We start from the raw sequence: 23,346 nt of genomic DNA, 5'->3' as shown, positions 1-23,346 counted from the left end.
AGTTGCTGATTTTAAATACCATATGCTCTGCATCATGGAACAAACAGAGCATAAAATTAAGTGTCATGTATTGAGTATGCTGATTTATTTTTTTCCGTCTTAGTATAGTCGTTTTTATAGAGGTACACGTTGCCAAAATTGTGTTTAGGGAATGCAGAGGAAAGAGTTTGATACACAGTTCTAAAGAAGCAGGTTTTTGCTCAATATACAAGAAAAGATCTGAATGCTAAATACTTTTATATGCATTGAATCCATGTAAGGTACACAACTTGCATAGTGTTCTGCAGCATTAAAGTTTATGGAATCATTGCCAGCCAAGGGTGATGTTAGGATGAGTTTGTTAGGAAAAAAAGAAGACCTCTGGTTTGTTTTTTTCCCTCTTTTTTGATATATCAGTTTGGTCCTACTATATGATGAACAGAAATAAAGTATAACATAATATATCTTCCACCTATCTATCTTGTTTTTATATTCTTAGCTTCCATATATATATCTTGTAGGTGTGTTTGTGTGGTCATGGTGGTCATGGCCATGTTCCTTGATATACTGAGCATCTTTAGTGTAAGTAAGGTGTAGCTTTAGAGGAGGGTAGAAATTCACAAACGAGTGTTGTGATAAAGAGGTGCATCTTGGTTTTTTTTTTTTTTTTTTAACAAACCTAGATCTCGAGATCTGATTAAAGAACATTTGGGGTGTGATATTCCAAAATAGAGATGATAAGAATACTATTTATAACCATTGCTTCAAAATGTCAATATTCTTCCAACTCATCCATCCCTTATGAATTGGAAAATTAAACATAGTGCTCAGTGTTGCTGTAGTGTCTATGTTAAAAAAAAAAAAAAGGCTTGTTTGCACTGCGGATACAAGTTTGTTGGACATGTTATAGTCATTATAATTCTGAGCACTGACTGTGAAGAATTGCAGTGTATATTTGCTATGCAGTGATCTGGGCATTGCATTGCATAATAGCTACATTTGCAGCCACATTTCAGTTCCACAGGCGTGGAGGGAAGTGTTGCTTTAGTGCTGTAATTGCTGATAAACTTGGTTATTTAGATGTAACGCAACAGTGTTTAAGCCTTCTGAAAGGAGAATAGCTGCTGAACTGGAAAGAGCATCCTCTGCAGTTATAATAAATATTCTCCTCGCTTCTGTTCTACCGAATAGGAACAAATACCTTGTAAAGCTATTGTCAGCTATATTATATAAATTTGTATGTATATCCTCACAATTTAATGTGTTATTGTGACGCACAAGAAAAGCCACTAACAACTTATTTTTCAAGGCTAACAGTGTTAGTCTTCAAAAAACTTAAAAGCAATGTTTATCTTTAAATTCAGAATTTAAAAGCAGAAATTCATGTAGAGACACTGATGTTAAAGTCTTGAACCTCTTATTGGGGATTTCTGTGCAGAGACACTGCTACTGCTACTATTGCATGGCTATTTTTGCCTTTTTTTTTCCCTTTGATGTATTCGCAAAGGAAATGCATTTATATGCAGGTGTAATAAAAATCAGTTAACTGGGCTTTTCATTGAAGTTCATTCTCTTGCTTCTTAGACTTGAGTAGTAGTAACGAGCAGCCTAAAGATGCTTAAAGTGGATTCATGTTTCTGGTGAGAGTGTTTTTATCTAAAACAGAAAAGGTTAATCTAAACAATGTGCATTGTACTATATATTCAATTCTACTTTTTGTGCCATTTATTCAACTTCCATCCAGGCACTGAAGAAGAGAGAGAGAGGGAGAAGCGCACGTGAGAAATTCCCAACATATTTGCCGGTCAGACTTTTGGCTCTGAGAGGTTCCCTGGACCTAAGTTACTATCTCTGCACAATGTCCTTTATGGGTAAAATCGCTTAAAACTGCTGCAGTCCTTTTAACTTCTAGTAATGGAAATTTCAAAGCAACTTTGAAAAGGTCTCACTGACAAAATTGTCTGCATAAATGTGGGAATAAACCCTGTCTGGCAATATCAAGGGAATCTGCCATGGAGAAAAATGGTTGAGATGCCTTCTCCTTCACGTCCTATCATTACAGAAAAAAGAGCTCTTAATCATTTGCCGCTGCACCCAAGGAAGTGGAGAGGGAAGGTATTTTGCATGCACAACATGGGAGCAGATACTTTGAAACAGGTTCTATTCTGTAGACTCAGTTCTTTAACAAAATCATGAAATAAATCTATAAAATAGTGTTCCCACACCTTTATATCAGCAGTGTCCAATCTTAGACATTTATTGTTAGTAATAACTGCACATTTATGCAAGGTCATTTGGTCTCCCAGACACAGACTGTGTTGCAAAAAAAAAAAAAAAGAAATTACTTTGAATATATATTCTTGAATTTTTTGTTTGCTTGTTGAGATGCACAGGGACCCACTGCCAGGAAAGACTGTGGAGTCTCCATCCTTGGAGATACTCAGAAACCACCTGCACATAGTGCTGGGCAACATGCTTAAGGTGACACGGGGTGAGGAGGGTGGTTGGACGAGGTGACCTCCACAGGTCCTTCCTGTGAACGGTAGTTGTAGTCTTGTAGAACCCACCATTTTTATATTTTAAAATATATATGTGTGCGATGGAGTTGTTGGATTAAATAAAATGCAGCTTTATACATATGATAATGCAATCGACTTAATACATGTGTTTCATATTTTTGAACTGTTAATATATTTTTTCAGATAGTATGTTATAAAACTGAATTTTCATGAAAGTATTGAATAGTCTTTTTTTTCTTTAATAGGTAGGAGACAGTTAAAATGGTAAGCAGGGGTTCTTCCCACTTCATATGACAGTGAATGTAGGAGAATTATAGGAAAAAAAAAAAGCCTAAAAGCCAGAAGCCCTTGAAAATCCGCCCCGTAACTTGAAGCCGTGTTGGCTGAGGTGCTGGGTGTGAACGGAGAGCACCAGCTCTCCCTTCATCAGGGTGTAGTCTGCTCTTCCTTGGCACTACCGGTTTGGAGCCGTGCTTTGTTGCAGAACCTTTCCATATTGTAGCTGGGGAGTCTCATTGCCCCGATAATGACACTCTGCTCGGCCTGTGTCAGAACTGGGCCGCACAGATGGGCCTCACTGTGAAGAGGAAGGCTGCAACTGTTGCCCTCAGGTGCAGCCAGCGCCTGACGCTTCCACGCTGGGCTCGGCGTTGCCTGCAGGAACCCCTCCTGATTTGGGCTGATCTCTTTGATGTGCTGCCCAGGCTTCGGTGAGAGGTGGCACTTGGCAGTGCTATTTCTTGGTGGTTATGACCTGTGTTTCTATAATTAATTTTCCACATTTGTGTAGATGAAGGAGCTTCAGCTGCCTGGACCCCCTTAGCTTTTGGGTGTTGGGGAGGACTATGTAACTAAATTTAACTTTATATATAGTCTTGAGAGAGCACTAGGGCTTGGCTCAGGGTAGTGACTGCCGTATAGAAAGTCATTAAAGGAGCACTTATTCAATATCACTCTTTCTGTATTTGTAATGCTGATTGTAGTCATGTATCTCTCTCAAGTTTGCTACAGCATTTAATAGTAAACCAGCCAGACATCCACCTGTTTGTTTCTGCAGCTGCTCGGGCTATCATGTGAGAATAGCTGTATTTTTAGAAAGTTCTGATTTACGTTATAATGTGATTTTGCTGTGAAACAGGATCACCTGACATGGGCCCTGCATGGGGATCAGTTGTTCTGTGGTGCCAGGGTTCCCCAGAACTCAACTTTCCACAGGGCCGAGCTCCTGTCTGTTGCAGTTAACAGGTCAAGAGGTTGTTCTCCAAGCCAGGGACTGAGTTCAAGACGGATTCTTCCCATTAGGACTATTCACTCCTCCAGGTTCTCTCTGCTGTGTCTAATCTCTACCTTGTGCAACAGTGCTGCCTGCACAGATGTGATGAGGAACAGAAGCAGGTTTACATTTTCACGAGTCTAATTTTCATCTGTAAACTCACTGTATTTGTTACAAACCCATAAAAAGCAAAATCCAGAGCCTCCCTGTTCCGGCTATGCCACGGTTGTTATGAGCAAAATTACACTTTTATATGTTTATCTAAAAAGCTTATGAGTAGATAACAAATAGATTCTGAATCACTAATTAACTGTAGTAATTCTGAACTGACTTAAAAAACAAGACTCACAAAAACTTAAGAAAAAAATGCACTCTTTTTTGCCTTTTTTTTTTGGTAATAATTTCAGATTAAGAGCTACTGAGAGACAATAATAGGAAACTGCAGCACTGGAATTAGACCTTTCACCTTTGAAAAGTCAGTGTTAACTTGGTAGCTTTGACTGGCTTTTTGCTGATTGTGACAAAGCAGATGGAAGAAGCTGCTGCTTCACCATCAAAATTATTCTGGAAGGGATCTTAACTGTTCAAGTAAGATGGTAAAATGTTTTTGTGATGCAAGGAATATATCTACAATGCAGAATAATGTTAGCCTTTCTGTGCGTGTGCTTCCTGCCTAATACATTTGAATAGCTGAGTCTCATGCAATGTGCTGGTGATCACTGAAGAACTACCAGTAAAAATAACTCCTATACAGCATTATTTTGTATGATGCCTTACATGGGTTTGATTAAGTCAAATTTCTGAAATGTGTGTGTGGACTAAATAATTGATTTTCTTATTTTTTGTTTCTAGTCTGGCACTGTGAAGCTGACCAAGCCAGTAGCTTTGTGGAGCCAGCAGGATGTCTGCAAGTGGTTGAAGAAACATTGCCCAAATCAGTATCAAATCTACAGTGAGTCATTCAAACAGCATGACATAACGGGTAAAGTATGCAATATCAAAAATATTTTACTTCCTTAAATGGGGCGAATCATGTATAATATTGTAGTATAAATTATGACTGTACACTAAGGACTTTTTTGATAGGTAGTATGACTCAAGAATTGTTTGGGAAAGTGGGAATATAACAGCTTGCATTTGCTGTAGTGAGGGGGTGATCTTTTACAGCTGAAAAAATATCAGATTATTAAAGGTTAATATAATGAGGAAAGAACAAGCCATAATATGTACGTGGAAAAGAGTTGGATCCTGAGACTATCTATTCGTGTGCTTTTTATTTTGTACTGTTAAAAATTTGGAGTTAACTTTTGAAATATTCATTTCAAATCAAAACAAAACACAAAAATTAAGAAAAGGCTTGTGAGGAAAAAATGAAAATGAGGATTTTCTTTCCACTTTTTTTTTCTGAGAGATGTTCACCTTGAGAAGGTCAAATTCTCTTTTGAGATTATTGTTTTTTAATTCAGCTTTGAAATCATCAACATGTAGGATGTAAAGGAAGCCCAACTGAGATCTTCACTAGAAGTGAAGCAGGACCAACGTATCAGACTAATTTCTGACAGATATTTGTCTAGCTTGTTCTAGCAAATTTGCAATGGAGATTTTTACATCTCTGTATTCCAGTGTCTTATGATCCTTGAAGTTATTATTCCCTAATGACAGTCTAAACTGTTATTTCTTGCCAGTGAAGTTGACTTCTATCGCAAGTGTAGCTGGAGTAGAGGCCGTCTTATTTCCTGCAGCCTTATCCCTATTGAATTGGGGTTGTCCCATGTACATATTTTCCTTCTCTAGTCTAAAAAATGTTTGCTCCTCTGTCAGTTTGTCCCCAAAATAATGCCAACCCTCAATATTTGTTTCCTGTCTTAAAATAATAAATAACTTGATTAATACAAACGCAAATGTAATTTGGGAGTGAAATAGTATTTTCTACCCATATCCCTGGCATTAATTAATCTGTGAAAAGTGTAATGTGGCAAATTAATTTGTTCTTCACGGTGACTGTATGCAATACTGGTATGCAAATTTTCCATTGACTCCTACTTCTCTTCTCTCCTTTCTGATAATATATGAGTGAGTGCCAACATGGCAAACTAAACCACTGACTGTCTTTCATTATGTAGCCTTACACATAAATATATGTGTGTATGTATATGCTTTGTATTGAAGTAGTAAGAGTTGAATTTTAGTGCTTGGCCATTTCCTCTAATTTTTCATCTGTATCTCAGTGTTGTAAATGCAATCCATAAGAATGTGGTCTGTGTCTTTGCCCATGTGTGCAGAACTGAACTGCTGCAGGTTGCCAGAAAAAAAAAGGAAATTAAGTTTTTATTTCACTTTTTCTACTATTATGTTACATGTTTTCTTCTTGTGGAATTAGAGCACTATAAGAAGAGGTTGAAGGGAAGAAACTTTTTTTTCCTTTTAATTTAAACCTACACAGAAATCTCATAGTTTCTTTCTAGATGTGCAAAACTTGAAACTTTATAGACCTTTGTGAGGCAGGAGAATCTTTGATACTTTGCACAGAAGAGATACAAGGAGACTGCTGGTATATGTGTTAGAAAGTAAGTGTGCAGTAAAGAAAATGGCTTCAATACAGTAACCGCTGAAGAAAAGAAGAAATATGATAAATATTTTAAAGACTTTAAGAAAGTACACTGTGAGTATATCCTGAATGAAATCAGTAAATCAGAAGGATGTTTATAGGGCTGTTGATCTCTGTGATCTCAATTATTTGAAACCTAATAAAGTAGAAGAACAGTGAGTTTGTGGCTCACAAATGTGGATTGTGAAAAGAGCAATGAAACTGTTCTATTTAACTAGTATAAAGATTAAGCCCTGGCAGTGGGGTTAATTTCTGATACACTTTAATATGACTATGGAAAAGTGGTGTTATTGTTGAAAATTTATCTGGAATTTTAATGACTTTACGAGCTTCTTTAATATGGAAAATATGATGGAGAGGAACTGAAAATGACACGAAAATGTTGTTTAGACCTTGAAGAGAAAAATCTAAGATATGGTCATGAGCCAGGAATTATAGTGAGCTCGTTTGGCGGCAGAAATACCAAACAAAGGGTCTTTGTACAGAACTCTTTCTTATAGACCACTCCAGACAAATGACCAGCTGTAGATGCGTAAGAAAAAGATACTTACGCTGTTGTTGTACACAGCAACAGAGGAGAAGGAGCTTCATATTATCCATGTCCTCGAGGCGGTGACAGGACAGAGTGGACTCTCATCAAGAACGCAGGTGACACCCAAGTGTAGGGAGCGTCATGGGCCGGGCTGCCGATTCCAAGGACCCCAGGCAGGCTAGAGGAGTGTCCCAACCTTGGGAAACTCGACAAGGATAAATGAGGATCCTGCCTTTTGTCCCCCCTCCTAGGGAAGGGAGAACCTGTTGCACTGCTGTTAGCCAGGGACTGACTGCCTGGGGAGCAGCTTTGCTGAAAACGAGTTGTCCTTAAGCATTGGTCCCTGGCAGAGGTTAATGGAAGGAGCAGAGCCAGCAGGTGAAGGGCAGCCCTTATCCCCCATTTGTCCTGCGCTTCTTTTAGATCAGAGTTTTTGGATCCTCTCCATTAGTAAGGCATTGAAAAACTGGAACAAGTTCAGCTGCATGTCACGTACATGGCTGGGGCTGGAGCACTGGTCCTGTGCAGAGGGACTGAGGGATCTGAGCCTGTTCTGCCTGGAGAAGAGGTGACATCTGGGGATGGAGGGGTGACTAAGAGCAACCCCCAGTGTGTGCAGGAACATTACCAAGAAGATGGACCCAGGTGCCATGATTCATGGTGGGAAGATGAGAGACAACAGGCATAAAATCGAAACAGATGAAGTGGATTTGAATTCACCAGACAGCACCACTTTTCAATGACAGGGGAGTTCTTTTTGAGATATGAGTTCTTTGACAGTCTTATCCTCCATGACTAAAATAAACTAAGATTTTTTGTGTTCAGCATTAGGAGGACCAAGACTGGGCAAGAAAGAATGACCAAGGAGTAATCATTTGGGAGAAAAGATCTGTTGAAAAAATAATAAAGTTAAGATGCTTATGAAAGTGCTTGTTGGTGTACAGTTTGTTGGAAGGAAGGAAAAGAAACCTTGCTTCACCTCTTGTTTTTTACACCATGTTCCCTAGAGTGCTAATGCATGTCTTCAGAGCATAAGGCTTTAATGCTATGATCATTAAACAAACCTCATTCTGTCAAAGTAATACCCAAGAGATACCTTGGTCCAAGCGAAGGAATTTGGTAGGAAGTACTTGAAAGGGTTCAAGCCTTTTTAAATTAAAGTTTTAAGGAGAAAAGGAACAGGACTCAAGATAACCTCTTTTTAGTTTTAGAAAGGACCAGAACCTATGAATATTCATTATAACACCAAATGACATTTCAGAAAATGAAATTTGTGAAAACCTGCTGCAAAAAGCCTTAAAATCTGACTAATTCTATGGCCTCCAAAGATGCTTGCATTACATCAGCTGTATTGCCCTATACTTTTATGAAACACACGTTAAAGTCTTGCTTTTAAATCTGAATTGCTTTAATTTGTTTACTTTGATAATATACTTGCAGAATATTGGGGGTTAGCTTATCATCATAAGCTTAAATACCCATGTTGTATAACATCTCCGTGAAAAGATAGCGGTTTAAGGTAGCATGCTGAATTTGGAGAATTCTTGGCTTCATTTCAGGTTACTCTCGTCTCCCTATGCAACATATTGAATCCTCACAATTTAAGTTACGTTTGCTTTTCAAAGCATGGATATGTAGGTAGCATTAAAGTTCTGTTTGCCACGGTTTGCTCTGTTGTGTCCTAAGCCTTTGGCAGGTTTTGAGCATTCCTGAGCGTTCTCATTTGTCTCAGAAAGCATCTCATTCACAAAAAATAAAAAAAAAAAAAAGGGAAAAAGAAAAATAATAGAAAGGAAAAGAAACTTTATTGTGTCCAAATGGCAAGTACTTCAGGCAAGGCCTTGGTTACCTCGCTTGTTTGGCGTGTGCCAGCGCTCTTCGCAGCAGCGCTCTCCTCGCAGCCGCACTCATCTGGCAGCGGTTTTGCCGAGGACGCTGCCCCTTCCAGCCGTCTCCGGAAGGCCCTTTCCCCGGCTGTGGTACCGAGGCTGAGGCAGCCTGGCCCGCGTTCCTCCCCTGCGCCTCTTCTCCCCGCTCGTTCTGTAAGGTCTTAACAGCCTCCTTGGCTGGGGGACTGTCAAACCAATGCAGACTGCATCCACCTATCGTTAAAGCAGAAACCACCGTGCCACACTGCAGAGAGCTTTATTCTGCGGCCTGGGTTCACTCTTATTTGCAGCATTCTTTGTAGAGCTGTGATGCTTGTGTTGGAGGCAGAAATAAATGAGTTTTCCCTGCCTGCTTTCAAACTTTTCAAACATTAATACATCCGAGTGGTGGGGAAAGGGAGTTTGCATAATATGTAGAAAACCTGTAGTTGTTCCTTTTGCATTGAAAAATATCAGAAAAGTTCCAACGTAACCTTGTGTTACTGTAGTATAAAATCGAAAGATGTTGGATGAACCAAATACTTGGTGTGGAGATGCGAATACTTTTTTCATTACTGAAGAGAAATCAAGTTTTGCATCCAAGTGATCTTCTGTCATGTCCCAGCAATGGTGCTTGTGTCCGGCTTTCCAGCCAGGTCGGAGCACATGCAGCATGTGCTGAACTCCCACAAGAAGAGGAAAAACTGTCACAAGGGCTCCAGTAGGACCAGGAAAGCTCTTTTGCAGTCGAAGAAGGGAAAATGAGGCACCACAACTTCCACAAAGTGTGAAAGTTGTGTTCCCAAGTTTTAAAAAAAATGTTTTAGGAGGGATAAATTTTCTTTTGTGTGTGAAAAGTAATCTGTGGTCTATTCTAGTAGAAAGCCTTTCATCTATATATATTTTAACATGTATAATATTTTAACATAGTATAATATTTTCTAACTCGCTGCCGTAACAAAATGTTCCTTGTTAAACAGACCTGCAGCTTGAGACTAGTGGAACCAGCCTCATCTGCATTAGGTGAAATTTAGTAAATTAGTCATAGGCTGGGCCCATCTTCTCTTCTGTGTACAAGCCAGTGGGGAGTGTCTAATCCCATTATTTGTTAAATAAAATCATGTGTGGAGGAAGTGGTGTTATCATCTATTCAGTTGAGTGCAAAAGGGAAATGCCGAAGGGTGTCTGAGACGTTTTTGGCCTTGCTTGCCAACGACATGTTAGTGTTGCTGCTTCTCTATCTACTAAATTTGTAATGAACAGTTTCCATTCTCGTCTGACGTGAGAACTGCTGTGCGAGCAGTTAATGAATGTTTAACACTGTTTCCAATCTTGATATTCCTTGGGCCTGGTTGTCTGGCTTTGATAAGGTCTGTTCCGCATCTCCGTTGTGTCTCTCTGCGTGGAAGTGCCTGGAAAGATCTCCTTGGTTTCCATACCTGCTTGCTGTGCAGTGTGCTCAGAGGTGCCTCGCATTCCAGCTTTCTCTTTACCCCACACTGTATATGGATTCACTAAAAGCCGTCACAGCCAGATCTGCCATAGCTTTTGCTTCTATGTGATACATAACAGAATCCAATTTGTTTTTGAGCTGAAGAGTATCATTTCTGCCCTTTAGCTTCCCATTTGAAACTCCCTGTCACTTCAGCTTTAGATAAGTTCTCCCGTACCGCTGGAGCGCCTGTGCTTGGCTGACGGGAGCAGGAGGGATATTGCTCTTCACTGACACACTGTTTACTTGCACTTTGCCTCAGTGCTTTTCAAGTGCTGTCAGATGGTAGGGAATTAATGCTTTGTAATTACCCGCAATAATAATATAATTATTCCTTTCCTGGAACACTTAAAAAAAAAAAAAAACTTTAATTCACTCTTATTTTAGTCAACCTGTGCCAACCATCTTATACCTTGTACCAACCTGATCATACCATCTTATGCCCTTCTCCTAGAAAAATGTGACTTTTGGTACAGATTCTTTGTAAACCTGCTTCAGCACAGTCTGTCAGGAAATACAGATCCTCATTGGTATCATACAAAACCCAACCCCAGAGCCTCTCCCCTCAGCAGTTCCCTTCAAAATCAATTTCTGTTCCTTACTCAGAGGGGAGCTGAAAACGAGAATTAGGGTAAGATATGGAAAGCCATATCAAAAGTCTTAGCAAAGGCTATTTCAGGAATTTTCAAACCATACTGTGAAGCTTTGTGGTACTTCCTAGCTTGCTGATAAGGCTGCTGGTGTCTGCAGGAACTGAATACTGACTGTGATCTAGTGACAGAGCCAAACTGCTTAGAAATTACCGATTTAGCTGTGGGACATTATATCTTAGGTGACTCGGGTGTCCAACTTGTGTTTCAGAAGACCAATAAGAGAATAAATTGCTGAAATAACCAGTGGATGGAAGAGAGAGGCCTCCAGACAGATTAATTTAATGCACTAAATGTAATCTAAAGAAATCAAAATCTCCATTTTATGTTCACCTTTCTTCTTCTTTCTTTTGCCTTGGAAAAGCTTGAAGCAAGCTTTGAAGCCAATTTTTCATCAGCTGTTATTTCTTTCTTGCTTTAGCCAAAATATATAAATTACTACATATATTAGTGTTATATATATCATATATTAAATACATTGACTATTATTAACCATACTAATACTTCTAATACTTTGCCAAATACTGCAGCTCCACCTTCTTGGTTTATTGTCAAGGAACTTCTATTTTCCACTTGTTTTTGGAGCACTTTCTAGCTGACAATGATGACAGTATGACTGTCCTCCTTGAGTACTCAGCTGTGTGGTCATACTCTCTAGAAGCTAAACAGGGTCCAGCACGGTTAGTACTCAGAATCTCAAATGCAGAGGTTGGTGCCGTAGGGAATGCGTTAATACTGATGCGCAACTTCAATATGCGGCTTAACAGATGGGAATATTTTCACTAAAACAATAAATGGAGTCCTTGGTTTAGAAGTGGTCATTTATAGGCTCTCCCATGAATAGTGCCAATTTAAAGGACAGTGCCCCAAGCAAAGCTGCATTAAGCTGTACTGTGTCGCTTTCTTAAAGCTGCTGCTGTTGAGCCTGGAACTTGTGTTTTGCTGCGCAGAGCTGGTGCTTGTCCCACTGTGCTGTGAGTTACTGCGAGGTGGTGGTGCTCTGGCTGTTTCAGTTCCCATTCCTGTGGAATGAGGACCAGAGGGGGAGGTATTGGAAGATCTCCTTCCAGACTGCCAACGCTGGTGTCAGGAAGAGGTATTTACTGTCCTGCTCTGCAGACCTGAAGCCAGGTTTATGACTGAGTTTGTAGGGTAAGGAAAACTTGGATAGGGAAGCTGCTTCCGTGATTAAGTGGAGAAGTTGCTGGAGGGCATTAAAATACTCCGCTTTGAAGAAGCAGTGAATTAATTTGCTACGTAGTGGGTGGGTGTTTGTGATATCAGTGAGCAGCTAGAGCTAATTCTTTTTATTTTAGCTCGTTATTTGCCAGCATGTGCTATGCATGATATGGGGATTTAGCCTTAATGTAATCTTATTATTTGGCAGTATTCCCCAATCTAATAACATGGCTAACAATGATAAAACATAGAAGGAAACTCTCAGAGCAACTTCAAAATGCCAGACCAGGAGGAAGATACCTCCACAAGCTGGATTTGTGTTTCATGACACAAATAAACAAATACATATTTAATCTCACTCATTTTATCTGCCTGCAGTTTGTAACTTTTCTTCTTTCCCCTCACATTTTAATCACAGCCTGATCTGCTGGCTGCCCCTGAGCAGAAGCCGGCAACTGTTTATGCTGCGGCTCCAGCTGCTCTGCTGGGCTCCGTTGCTTGTATGTAGTTTGTCAAACCAATCATTTCTTGTTCCATATTTCTGACAAATGGATGAATTCTCATCCTAAATATTACCCCTTTTCATGGCCCTATGTTTTCAGCTATTTTCTTCTTTCTTTCCTATGAACAGTTTGTCAGGCTTCTCATGCAATTTCCCCCAAAACTAGACTGTTTTCTGCTCTCTGAAGCCCACTGTGTTAATAGTGAGTGAGAGGAATTAGCAGTTTCTTGCTTTCGGAGCTTTATAAGCATGATTAGGTTGATGCCTAAGAAAAAGTGGAAGTGCAGCTAGGAAGAGAGCTTCATTTTCACCTCTTTCTTTTGCAAAATTTGAGAAAAGTTCTAAAACAGGCTAGAGAGACCCACTGCCAAATGGGATAGAAATGTTTTTCTTCTGTAGTTGAGTCCCAAGACCTCGGGATACCTGATATATGGTGCAATAATTCCCGGTTCCTCAGGGGGGAGCTTACACACCAGCTAACTAACTGATTTCCAGGCTCTGATTTTCCACCAGGCTCTATTTGCAGCAATGCTCCCACTTTGTAACACTGTATTGGGAACCTGCTTTCCAGGCTGAAGCACATTATAGCAGCAGCTATGAGTTACCACGGTAGGTTTCATCCCTACAGAAATCATCCCTACAAAGACTGCATTTGTGCAGTTTTTGGTCTATGACAGCTATGCTCAGGACTGCGTAACCCAAACCAAAACCTACTCGTTTTCAGTCTCTTCCAGTTTGTAGGCCATTGCTTGTCAGTTTGCAATTTCTTCATGTCCCTCTTTGAAAATCATTCAGTCTGTGGAAATTTCAGCCCAGCCAGCTGAGCTTTTACAGAGAATAAAGAGACCAGGGGAAAAATCACTCCTTTCTTCCCTACCTCCCATATACTGTAATAAAAATAAAATCCAAAGCTGCTTTTTTTTTCTTTTTCTTTTTTTCTTTTTTCTTTTTTTTTTTTTTTTACCAGCTCACCTGCTGGAACAGCTGGCCTCTGAATGTCCAGATTTGACAAGGGAATAGCCTTTCGTGAAGAAAAGTACCACCCAGTGTCAAGTGAAAAATATTTTTTGATTTGATATAGTTAATTGAACAGGTTGGAGGTCTGAGTGGGTCCCGTGCAGTGCACTTGACACTGAGTTTTATCCTCGTTACCGTGGAAAGCGCAGCTGAGGGAGGACACAAATCCAGGGCACTTAGCAAAGACAGGAGTGCCCGTCTCCCCTCTCGGCGCTGTGGAAGCAGCTCGTGGAGAGAAAGGAGCTGGTTCTGGCCTGCCCTCAGCCCTTCACGCCGCGAGGACCTGCACACCCTCTGCGAGGTGTTTGGCTGCTTCCTCAGATCCCAGCGGTGATCAGTGCTTAACCGATGCAGGAGGGGCTGCCTGCAGTTGCTTCTTTGTGCACCAGGTAATTGTGTCCTACTTAAGAGTGCTGGAAACTTGGCCTTTCCATTGAGTTTGCTGCTCTGAACAGATTCCCTACACACATAAATGCAAGACTGTGCAAAGAAGTAGGATCTTAATAGTCATTTTAATCTGAAACGCAGACGTCTAGATTAAACCATGAACCTTCCCATGTAGTCACGTTCCTTTAGTGCATCTCCCTAAAAGACCATGTTTCCGTAAAATGAAGCCATTAACCTTACTGAGCCCCAACATATTTGTCAGAGGTGAATTCTGTTATGCAGCAATCAGCATTAAGTGGTTAATCTCACATAAAACGTGGGGCATTCCCATTTTAATGGCTAGTTGTTGCTGGCGGTGGCTCTCTGACATGATGCAGCCTGGGAAGTCATCCGTTCGAGGGCCCTGTGTTGGTGCTGAAGACCAGGCGCTCCCTCATCGCTGACTCTGTGCCTTGGGCAACACCTTGCTGCATGTTTGCAGCAGAAGCAGGGTTAACGATAACAAACACATCAGAACATAATGTAGCCATCAAAAGTCTTGAGAAGGGCTTTCATCTTGGCAGGCTGTGGAGACCTCATGCTGCTCCCCAGTAGCTTGGCAGGAAGTGGGAAGCAAGTCCTGCCCAACAGGTGGGTGAGAGAAGCTCTTCAGACAGAAGGAAACATCACTTCTTAATCACTGGCCTAAAAAAGGAAAAACAAAACATTCTCCCAAGGGGAATTTGAGGTTTTGTTCCATTTTACAAAATGCAGATCAATGTACAAAGCAAATATGTATCTTTTTGGCAGCAAACCATAGATTTAAGACAAGCCATCAGTGTAATCCCAGACCTGTCAAGAGTATACACAGGGCACCTGCTTTCCACGAGGCCTCGTGACATTATGCTGTGATTAGAGGAAGATTTTTTACAAATTGCTTCATTCCCCCAAACAAGTTTATGTATGTAAACCCCAGTTATTTTTTTCTGTAGGTTCTGTTGTGTGCAATTAATTGCAGAATTAAGATGACCTATCAGTTCTCAGTTCGGTGTGGTAAACTTGCCACAGGTCTTCATCTGTGTTGATTTATAATGTTGAATGTACATTTTTAAAGGCATATATTGCATAGTTCAGAGAGATATTTTTAGTCTTGTAGCATGTGTTTTTGATCTAAATAGAACAGCATTTAAAGAAAACTTGCAGTGAAAAGTTTATCCAAAAAAATCAGTACCAAATGTATGATGCTCCCAAATAGTTTATGAGGCAATGTTTGTTACGTGTTCTATTTTTTTCTATTTACACTATTAAATATAAAGACCTTCTGGGAAAGTGCCAACAATGTGAAAATCTGGTTTGAGTGTTTCAAACACAAGAAAATACTGTAGCCCTGTCCCCTGGCAAGTGCTAGTTAAACCACAGTGCTAAAATGCCCATTGGTTTGTAAATATTACATGCAAGTAAATAAACTTTGTCGTATATTGGTTTATCAAGAATAAACAACAGACTGATTGTGATGAATGTCACCTGCAACCTTTATACTAAGCTAATCTGCTTCACAGTTTACTGTTCACAGATGTGTACTATCCTTTTCAATGTCACATATTCAAACTTGTATCATATTGACTCTTTCTAAGACAGTCTTGTGGAGGAAGCTTTTTCTGTTCAAAAACAGTCTTTGTGTTCTTTTTCTTTTAATTACACTCAGCACAAGGAGCTACAGACCTGTTAGCCTGCTGTCAATTCTGCTAAATTAATGAACAGTTAATTTGTGTTTCTGTCAACAAAGAATTGCATTGTGTGGTTAATACCAGTCATCTGGATGTCCAACCTGTCAAACTAACCTAATACTTTTTTTTTTTCCTTTTTTCCTTTGGCGAGCTTACAAGTATAGTAGTTAACAGCTACCATGTAGAATATAATATACTTTGATTTCTCATTGCCCTTGCAAAGCATGCAGCTTAGGATCACATCACATCTTAATTAAACATTTGGCTTTTAAATCCATATGCTATGCGTGGGGGTCAAACCGGTTCACTGACAGATGCCCATGTGGAGTAATGAAAAGGGCCATTATTTGTGTTTCTTGGGTTGGATCCTGTGCAATGTTGTGAGGTTTTCGTATTGGTTACCTACATTTTGCAGTTAGGTGTGGTTACAAGCCAAAGCAGGTCAGGTTAACAGTAATACTATGTGGAATAAATAAAGGTGCTAACAGAATTTGTTTTATTGTAGCCAAGTATAATGTAATATATGAGAAATCTTTGCATCACGTAAAAAAATAGCCTGTTTCCTCTTGGAAACCAACATCTCAAGGAAGGAAATGAATTAAGAGTTCTTGTGAATAGTCATGTTCTATGTACTCTAAATACAAAGCTAGAAGCTAATTTTATCTCTGGTTATCTAGCGAGTATCAGGGACTGTTATGGCATATACAGGTCAGGTCACTGAAGACCTCTGCTAGGGAACTGTGTGCAGCTGTGATGCAGCTTTAATTCCAAGAACAGTGTAGAAATAGATGGAAATGTGGACTTCGGCCAGGCCTGGAAGAGGAGTCATGAGTTGTGATGTTGGAGGAGATGAAGCTGTTGGAGGAGATGAAGGAAAGTCGGTAGGTGACTTGATAACTACAGCAGGACTACAGCAGATGTTCCAAAGCTGGAATTGGGAGCCTGGACAACTCAGTAATCAGAAAGTGAATCCTGGCTCTTCTGGTTGTTCAGCAGTTGACATGGTGGACACTGATGGAATTGAATATGTAAAAGAGAAGGAAAATGAGAGGAAAAATACCTGGTAAGATGCGGCACATACATAGCACTCGGAGTGCACAGTCGCAGGGATCCTTTGCAGCACTGTCTGGAGTCTTAGTGCTCCAGCCTTGTCGTGTGGATTTTGGAAAGGGGCAGTTGTTTCTGTGCTTTGGGTTTTTGGCTGCTTAAGAATCTCGTCCTTCAGAAGTAAACGCCCCTGGGAAGCTCAAATGAGCCTTGAACTACGCGTGCCACATAGTGTGAGAAACTAATTAGCAAAACTACACATAAAATAATCTGCCTAGTTACCAGCTGTTATTCTTGTTATCTACAAGTGTTTTATCCTACTTGCTCAATCAGTAAGCCAGAGTAGATGTAGGCAAAGCTCTCAATATATAGGGTCTTCTGATTCACTCTTTGAGCTCTGTGAACAGTCCTGCCTGCTCCTAGATGCACTTTTCTCCAGAAACCACATCTGGGGTAAGTGGCTGCACTTAGGGAGCTAAGTGGTAAACAACTCAGTAATTTCTGTGTGCAATGTGTGTTCTCCCAACAGCTCTTGTAGGGTTTGAAACTGTTTTATTTTTCTGTGTGTGATCAGAAAGCATGTAGGTTAGATTCATATATTATGTAAAGGCTAATTCAGAGATTTAAAGCCCTCCTCTATCTTCAGGGAGAATCCTCTTGTGACTTGAATTTTGCAAATGTCCCAAACATATGTGAGGCTCCCTGTAAACATCTATTACACAGATGTCCCGGGTGCAGTGGGAGGCTGGTACAGGCTCCTGTACCCGCCGTTCTCTTCATTCTGCTCTTCTGTGTCACTTCTGCCCAAGACTCCCCACACAGCCTATTAATGCCATCTGCTTTGAGTGTCTCCTCACACGTTCCTTCTAGACCAGATAAACATTTGCTGCTGAAGCCCCACGTGATGCTCTCCTAATGGAACAGATACCCAGAGCTGTGGGGTGTGAGGCCGCCTGCAGTGCCACAGAGATCCCTGATCTAACTCTGCATTACGAGGATGGGACTTGGAACTGCAAAGCAGAGACTTCAGATGAACCCAAAGGGAAGCAGAGTTCACGCTAGTTGGATTTGTCTTGCTTTTGGCCAAGAATATATTCTGCCTTTGCAAATTACATTTTTTTATACCTGCTGCTTTTTTGGTTTTAAATAAGATTAATTAAGATTAAATAAGATTAAATAAGATAATTTGGTTTTTAATTAAGTCTATCCCAGGAGCTCCCTCAGAGATCCTGAGGGAACGAGATGGTCCAGTTAGTGTTATCTCTGGTGTCCATCCTTAGAAGTAATTTAAGGTCAGCAGGCTTCCAAGGGATTTTATCTTTGTGTGTGAATTTTCTTTAATGGAAGCAGAAATAATCACCTGTTCAGGCAGGTTCTTAGTGTGGCCATTGTTGATTTCCTTTGAATAGAGTCTAACTCTCTGTTTCCTCTTATTTCTAATAAGAAACTTAATGGTAAAAACCTCAAATTGAGAGCATATAACACACTTCCGAAGTTCCCCCTTAACAGGTGACAAGTTGGATTTAAGGGCCAATCAAAGGGGTAAAGGGGGAGAAAGCAAGTTGTTGGGCTAGAGGAAGAGGTTAAATTGCTCTGTCTGGTGCTGTTTCTTTTTAGCTGTGGCAACAGCCAAGGTCATACGAGTTCTTCAATAGACGCTTGTTGATGGGGAGGTGTTTTCATTGTGCACAAGCTGTGTTACAACCCGGACCTCAGGAGTCTGTTTGAGGTGCAACTGTGGGCAGACAAGCCAGGATAAAGCAAGGAGCTGCATATCCTACCAGACCTTCACGTAGAAACTCTGCTTTTAAAAATATTTTTGCTAGCAGTCAACATGTGTTAGTAGCGAATTAAAGAGCTCCCAGCTGAAGCGTGAGTGTGTATGTGAAAAGTCAAACTGATTGGTTTCAAAGTGGCCTTAGAAAATCAGATCCCTTAAGCTTTCCTCAGTTAAGGCTCTGATTGAGCAAGGCAAAACACTCCAAAAAGGAGGGAAAGGTTCCTGCATTCCTGTATAACTTCCTTGCAGCCTGGCTGTTCCCAGCCCTGAGTGTGCTGTCAAAAAATTACAATGGCCTCAGAGCTGTAGAAGATATTTTTTTAAAAAATGACCAAGCTAAATCTTAAACTAGTATATGAATTGTTCAAGGAAAAACTCTAATGTTGGATCATCTGAGTAAAATTTCCTCCAGCTTTAATGTCACTTTTGTAAGCTGTAAGGCAGCATGATGCAGCTTTGCCTGAGAACTGCTCTCAGACTAGACTGAGCTGCATGAAGTGTTTGTGAGCAGTCTTCTCCCTGGGCTTTGAGGATACTATAATGGAGGAATCCCTGTTGTAATGCATGAGCACCAGCAAACCACAGCATTAGCTCGTGGTATGGAGCTGCATCGACACCCATACTGCCCATCAGCAGGGTGAAAGTCAGAGGAGCTATCCCTGGCTGCCTATGGTGTTAGGGATCTTCTGCACGGACCCGTCACTAGAGAGCAATGCGGGATTCGTTTTTGCCAGTGAAATTCATGGCAAGCGGTTGATAGTAGAAGAAATTCCCAAAGTCTTGTTTCAGCTATGGATGAAAGTCCATTTGAAAGATGGCAAACGCATGTTTTGGCTTGGTCCTGTCAGTCTTGAACCATCCAAACTCTCCCTAGTCTTAGTCTATTTTAACTTTCTTTTCCTATGTTCAGATTCTTGGCTTTTAGTTGAACAGTCATTCAACAGTCATTGGCTTTAGTCGAACATTCCTTGTCTTCCTACCTAAACTCCAGTAGTGGAAACCTTAACAGTCTAGCAGAGAGTTTTCTTCTCTTGCTTTACTGTGTCAGGTTCCACAAGACACCACATGGCTTGAATGAGCAATTCAGACTTTCTCTGAAAACTTTTTCTGTCCTTTAGTCTCTTGAAACGATGCATTGAGTTGTTGCAAGCTGGGCCTGTTTAGTCTGGAGAAGAGAAGGCTGAGTGAAGATTTGATCAAGTATCTGAGGGGCGATTGTAGGGAGGATGGGGCCAGGCTCTTCTCCATGGTGGCCGGTGACAGGACGAGGGGTAATGGGTGTAAGTTGAAACATAGGAAATTTAATCTCCATATGAGGAAGGATTTCTTTCCTGTGAGGGTGGCAGAGCCCTGGAACAGGCTGCCAGGAGGGGTTGTGGAGTCTCCTTCTCTGGAGATCTTCAAAACCCACCTGGATGCCACCCTGTGCCATGTGCTCTAGGTGACCCTGCTGGAGCAGAGGGGTTGGACTAGATGATCTCTAGAGGTCCCTTCCAACCTCAACCATTCTGTGATTCTGTGATTCTCTGAAATAGTGTAGAAGGTCTAGCATAGACAAATTTGGGTAGGTGTTCATGAAGATGGCACATCAGCACAAAGGCAATTCACTTCCACTTCTTGCTTTGAAACTCGAAATTTTGAACAGTTTTTCTTCTTCCCAATAGTTATTTATTGACAAACAAGTAAATCTATGAAAAATCAGTCAGATGCAAAATAACTTGAGGCAGAAATTTTCAACCCCAGTGGTTGTGGTTCAGCAGCACTCGATGATTATGAAAGGTGTCAAGCAGCCGTAATCATAGTTATCAATACACGTACTGTATGTGTGCACTGAAACGTACGTTTGGACTCCTTTGCTGTGTTTGTAATGCCTAACCGTTTTGAACCTGCATCCCAGCTGCATTTATACCTATGGAAAGGGTATTTTTAGAGCAGCTGTTATTTTGTGAATCAAGTGTATACTTTTATGGATGCTTTCGTCTTGTTTCCTTGTCTTATTGGTTTATATATAAATAAATAATACATTGTGCCTATATAAAAAAGAGATCAGTAGGTTTCATCTCCTGTTCCTAATTTGTTGTAGCATTTCTGCATGTTGTAGGTTTTGTGGATTCTATCTCTCAGACCTTGATACACTCAAATATGCTCTGTGTGTATCTTCAAGCTAGGAAAGCAGGTGTGGTTGGGAGCACATCCCCATATGGGTTTATCTGGGGTTTTGCACGTGATCAGAGTGTTGATCGGGACGTTTCTCTGAACGTTGTCGGAAATGCAAACCGTGCAAGGTTTGCCTCCCGTCCCGGCTGCTGCCTTCAGCGCTGACCTGCCGAGGCTCCGCTTCTAAGGCCTTGCTCAGCGCTTTTACACTGAATTTGATGGCCAAGGTCTGGCTTTCATTTCCCTGACAGATTGGGTTTATTCACCAGGTGTGCCTCAGCACCGACTCTTTGTTTGTTTGTGCCTTCCCTTTATTAGAGCACGAGGTAATTGTCAGTAAAATAACAATTACAGCACCGGAGCGTTTACTACTTGTTCTGGGACTCCAGATGTCAGCGTATGACTTCTAGGAAGAGAAGGAAACTGGATTTCTCCTTAGTCAGAATAGCCCCTTGGAAGTTTGAGTAGTCGGAGTAGAATGTGGCTCTCTGGATCCTGTGGAAGGGAAGCATTCAGTAGGGAACACGTATTTGCCTGCTCCTTATGTAAGCAAACTCAAGCTAAGCAGCATCTACTAAATCTTGTACAGTCTATTGCTGCCTTGCAAAAATTGCTGGGAACAGCTACACCAATCTGATCATCCATCTGGCAGAAAAAAAATGCTGCAAACTGCAATGCCATTAATGCTTTTGTATGGAAAAAAACTTGGATGTGTTGGATCTGTTCTTTACCTCAATGAATTGCCCACATTAGAAGAATGGTGTAAACAGTTGTAATTTGAAGTGGATTCACTCGTACAAACCTGCAATTATATTAGTGAGACTGCACAGGAAGCGGTATCTTTTGATAGTGTCTCTCAAATATATGCAAAAAGGTTTTTTTAAAAAATGCTTGGTTTCCCCAAATTGTTTAAGGTATCTAGGCTGCTACAGAATTAAAAAAAAATCAAAAAGCATAGCTTTCTTTTTTACAATTGATGGATTTCTCTAAGCACAGAAAATTTTCCAAATCTAATGAGCCTGGGCAAGAACTGTACTGAGTTCCTTTTGTTTTGCATAAACCACAGTGACCAGCCCTGGAAATTCTCCTCTGCAGGAGGCTATGGAAAAGCCCTGGAAGTGGCTGCAACGGCGGTGGCCCAGCATGGACAGCCCCGTGAATCAAATTAGTTTGTCTCTTCTTTGGGTTGTTTTGCACTAACATGCCTCATGCCCATAAATTTGATCAACAATAATTGGCAAACCACATGGAAATTGGAGTGAATTTGCTCTCAGCAAAGTACGTATGGGTGCTCTTGTGTCCTCTCGTAATTCCTGCAAGCCTATCCAGTTTTCCAAGGAGTTTCTTCTAAACCATGCAGTGGCTAAAGCAGGATCTGGTTGTTAACAGCTGTGTTCTCTTCTGCTCCAGGTGCATCCAAGCAAGATTTCACCTCTAGTGTGAGATATCTGTGTGTGTCTGCTGCTGTCCTGATAAGTTTTAGCTTGCGGGGAGGTCATGTCTCCTTCTCAGGTTTGGGATTGCTCCCCAGTCAGGCCGCAGGCAACTCCCTTGTGCTCACGTGCTGGGATCGCTCCGTGGAATTGATCCCTGGAGCTGCTGTTTGGCCCTGGTCACACAGCGGCCTCGCAGAGGAATAAGGACGTGGGCTAAGTAAGGGCATGGCCAGGACTCGCTTCAGCACCTTTGTAAAATGGCACATCTGTGCTTAAACTACAGTTACTGCATTGACAGCTGTTGACCAAAAATACAACAAAGAAAGTGATTCTGTAACCTAAAATCCTCTGTGTGTCTGTGTTTGTTAGATATGCCCCTTGCGTTCGGAGTTGCACGGTGGGAGTAACGTACCTCCTGCCCAAACCCCACGTGCTGGTAACCTACCAAACCAGGAGGAGTCACAGAAATCTTCAGGTTTCCTCATTAGAGCAGGAACAGAAATCTGGACCACAGATACCCCTTCAACCTGATAGCTTCCAACTCCTGTAAGAATTTAAGACCACGTAGAAACAGAACTTAATTGCAGGAGAAATAATGTGTGAGGGTTGTCATCCTGCCAGGCCACCACTGGACTGAACGAAACAGCTACGCTACAGATGAGAGAAATTCTTTATCCATCTTCTAGAGTGCTGAGAAAGCTCGGGAAGAATTGTACTTCCTGCCTTTCCACTGCTGTGTGTTTTTTCACCACATTGCAAAAATGATAATGAAGGATTAATAAAATCAATCAAACCAAACAGCAACATCAGCTGACTAAGAGTTTTTTAAATGGCACTGAAGAAAACTTGCGTGCTTTATTTTTCGTTGTTCTATCAGTGTGAGAAGATAGCGAGAAACTTATGTGCTGGAGAAGCAATTTAGCCTCCTTAAGCTAACATCATTGTAGCTTTGCACAGCCTTATGTCTCTTCAATAAAAGTGCTTTAATGTGAACAACTTTCATCATAGTGTATTATTGAGTTTTTTATTCAAAATAATAATATTCTGAAATTTCATTGCATTTCTCATTTGAAGACTTTATTCTCTTCTCTGCCTATTTTGAAGCATCACTGCTTAACATCCAGACAGGCTTCTTAACAAATTCAGAACAAGTACTATGTGAAAATAACTTTGTAATAAACAGCTCATTAAAAATGAGGGTATTAAATATGATT

General features: G+C 40.8%; 1 protein-coding gene across 1 annotated transcript in view; it reads left to right on the top strand.

The window, feature by feature from the left end:
- The window catches only part of SAMD12 (sterile alpha motif domain containing 12), a 156,027-nt gene that overhangs the window by 35,412 nt on the left and 97,269 nt on the right, over positions 1-23,346 (top strand). The window contains exon 3 of the mRNA XM_088533299.1: positions 4,624-4,753. Coding sequence (XP_088389425.1) covers positions 4,624-4,753 — 130 coding nt within the window. The remainder of the gene's footprint in view (positions 1-4,623; positions 4,754-23,346) is intronic.

Source organism: Tinamus guttatus, unplaced genomic scaffold (assembly GCF_059628265.1).
Source record: "Tinamus guttatus ecotype Peru unplaced genomic scaffold, ASM5962826v1 Tinamus_guttatus_pri_ptg000492l, whole genome shotgun sequence".
In the NCBI taxonomy this organism is placed as follows: Eukaryota; Metazoa; Chordata; class Aves; order Tinamiformes; family Tinamidae; genus Tinamus; species Tinamus guttatus.
Note: the sequence above shows the minus strand (reverse complement) of the source record. Positions and strands in the feature narration are given on the sequence as shown.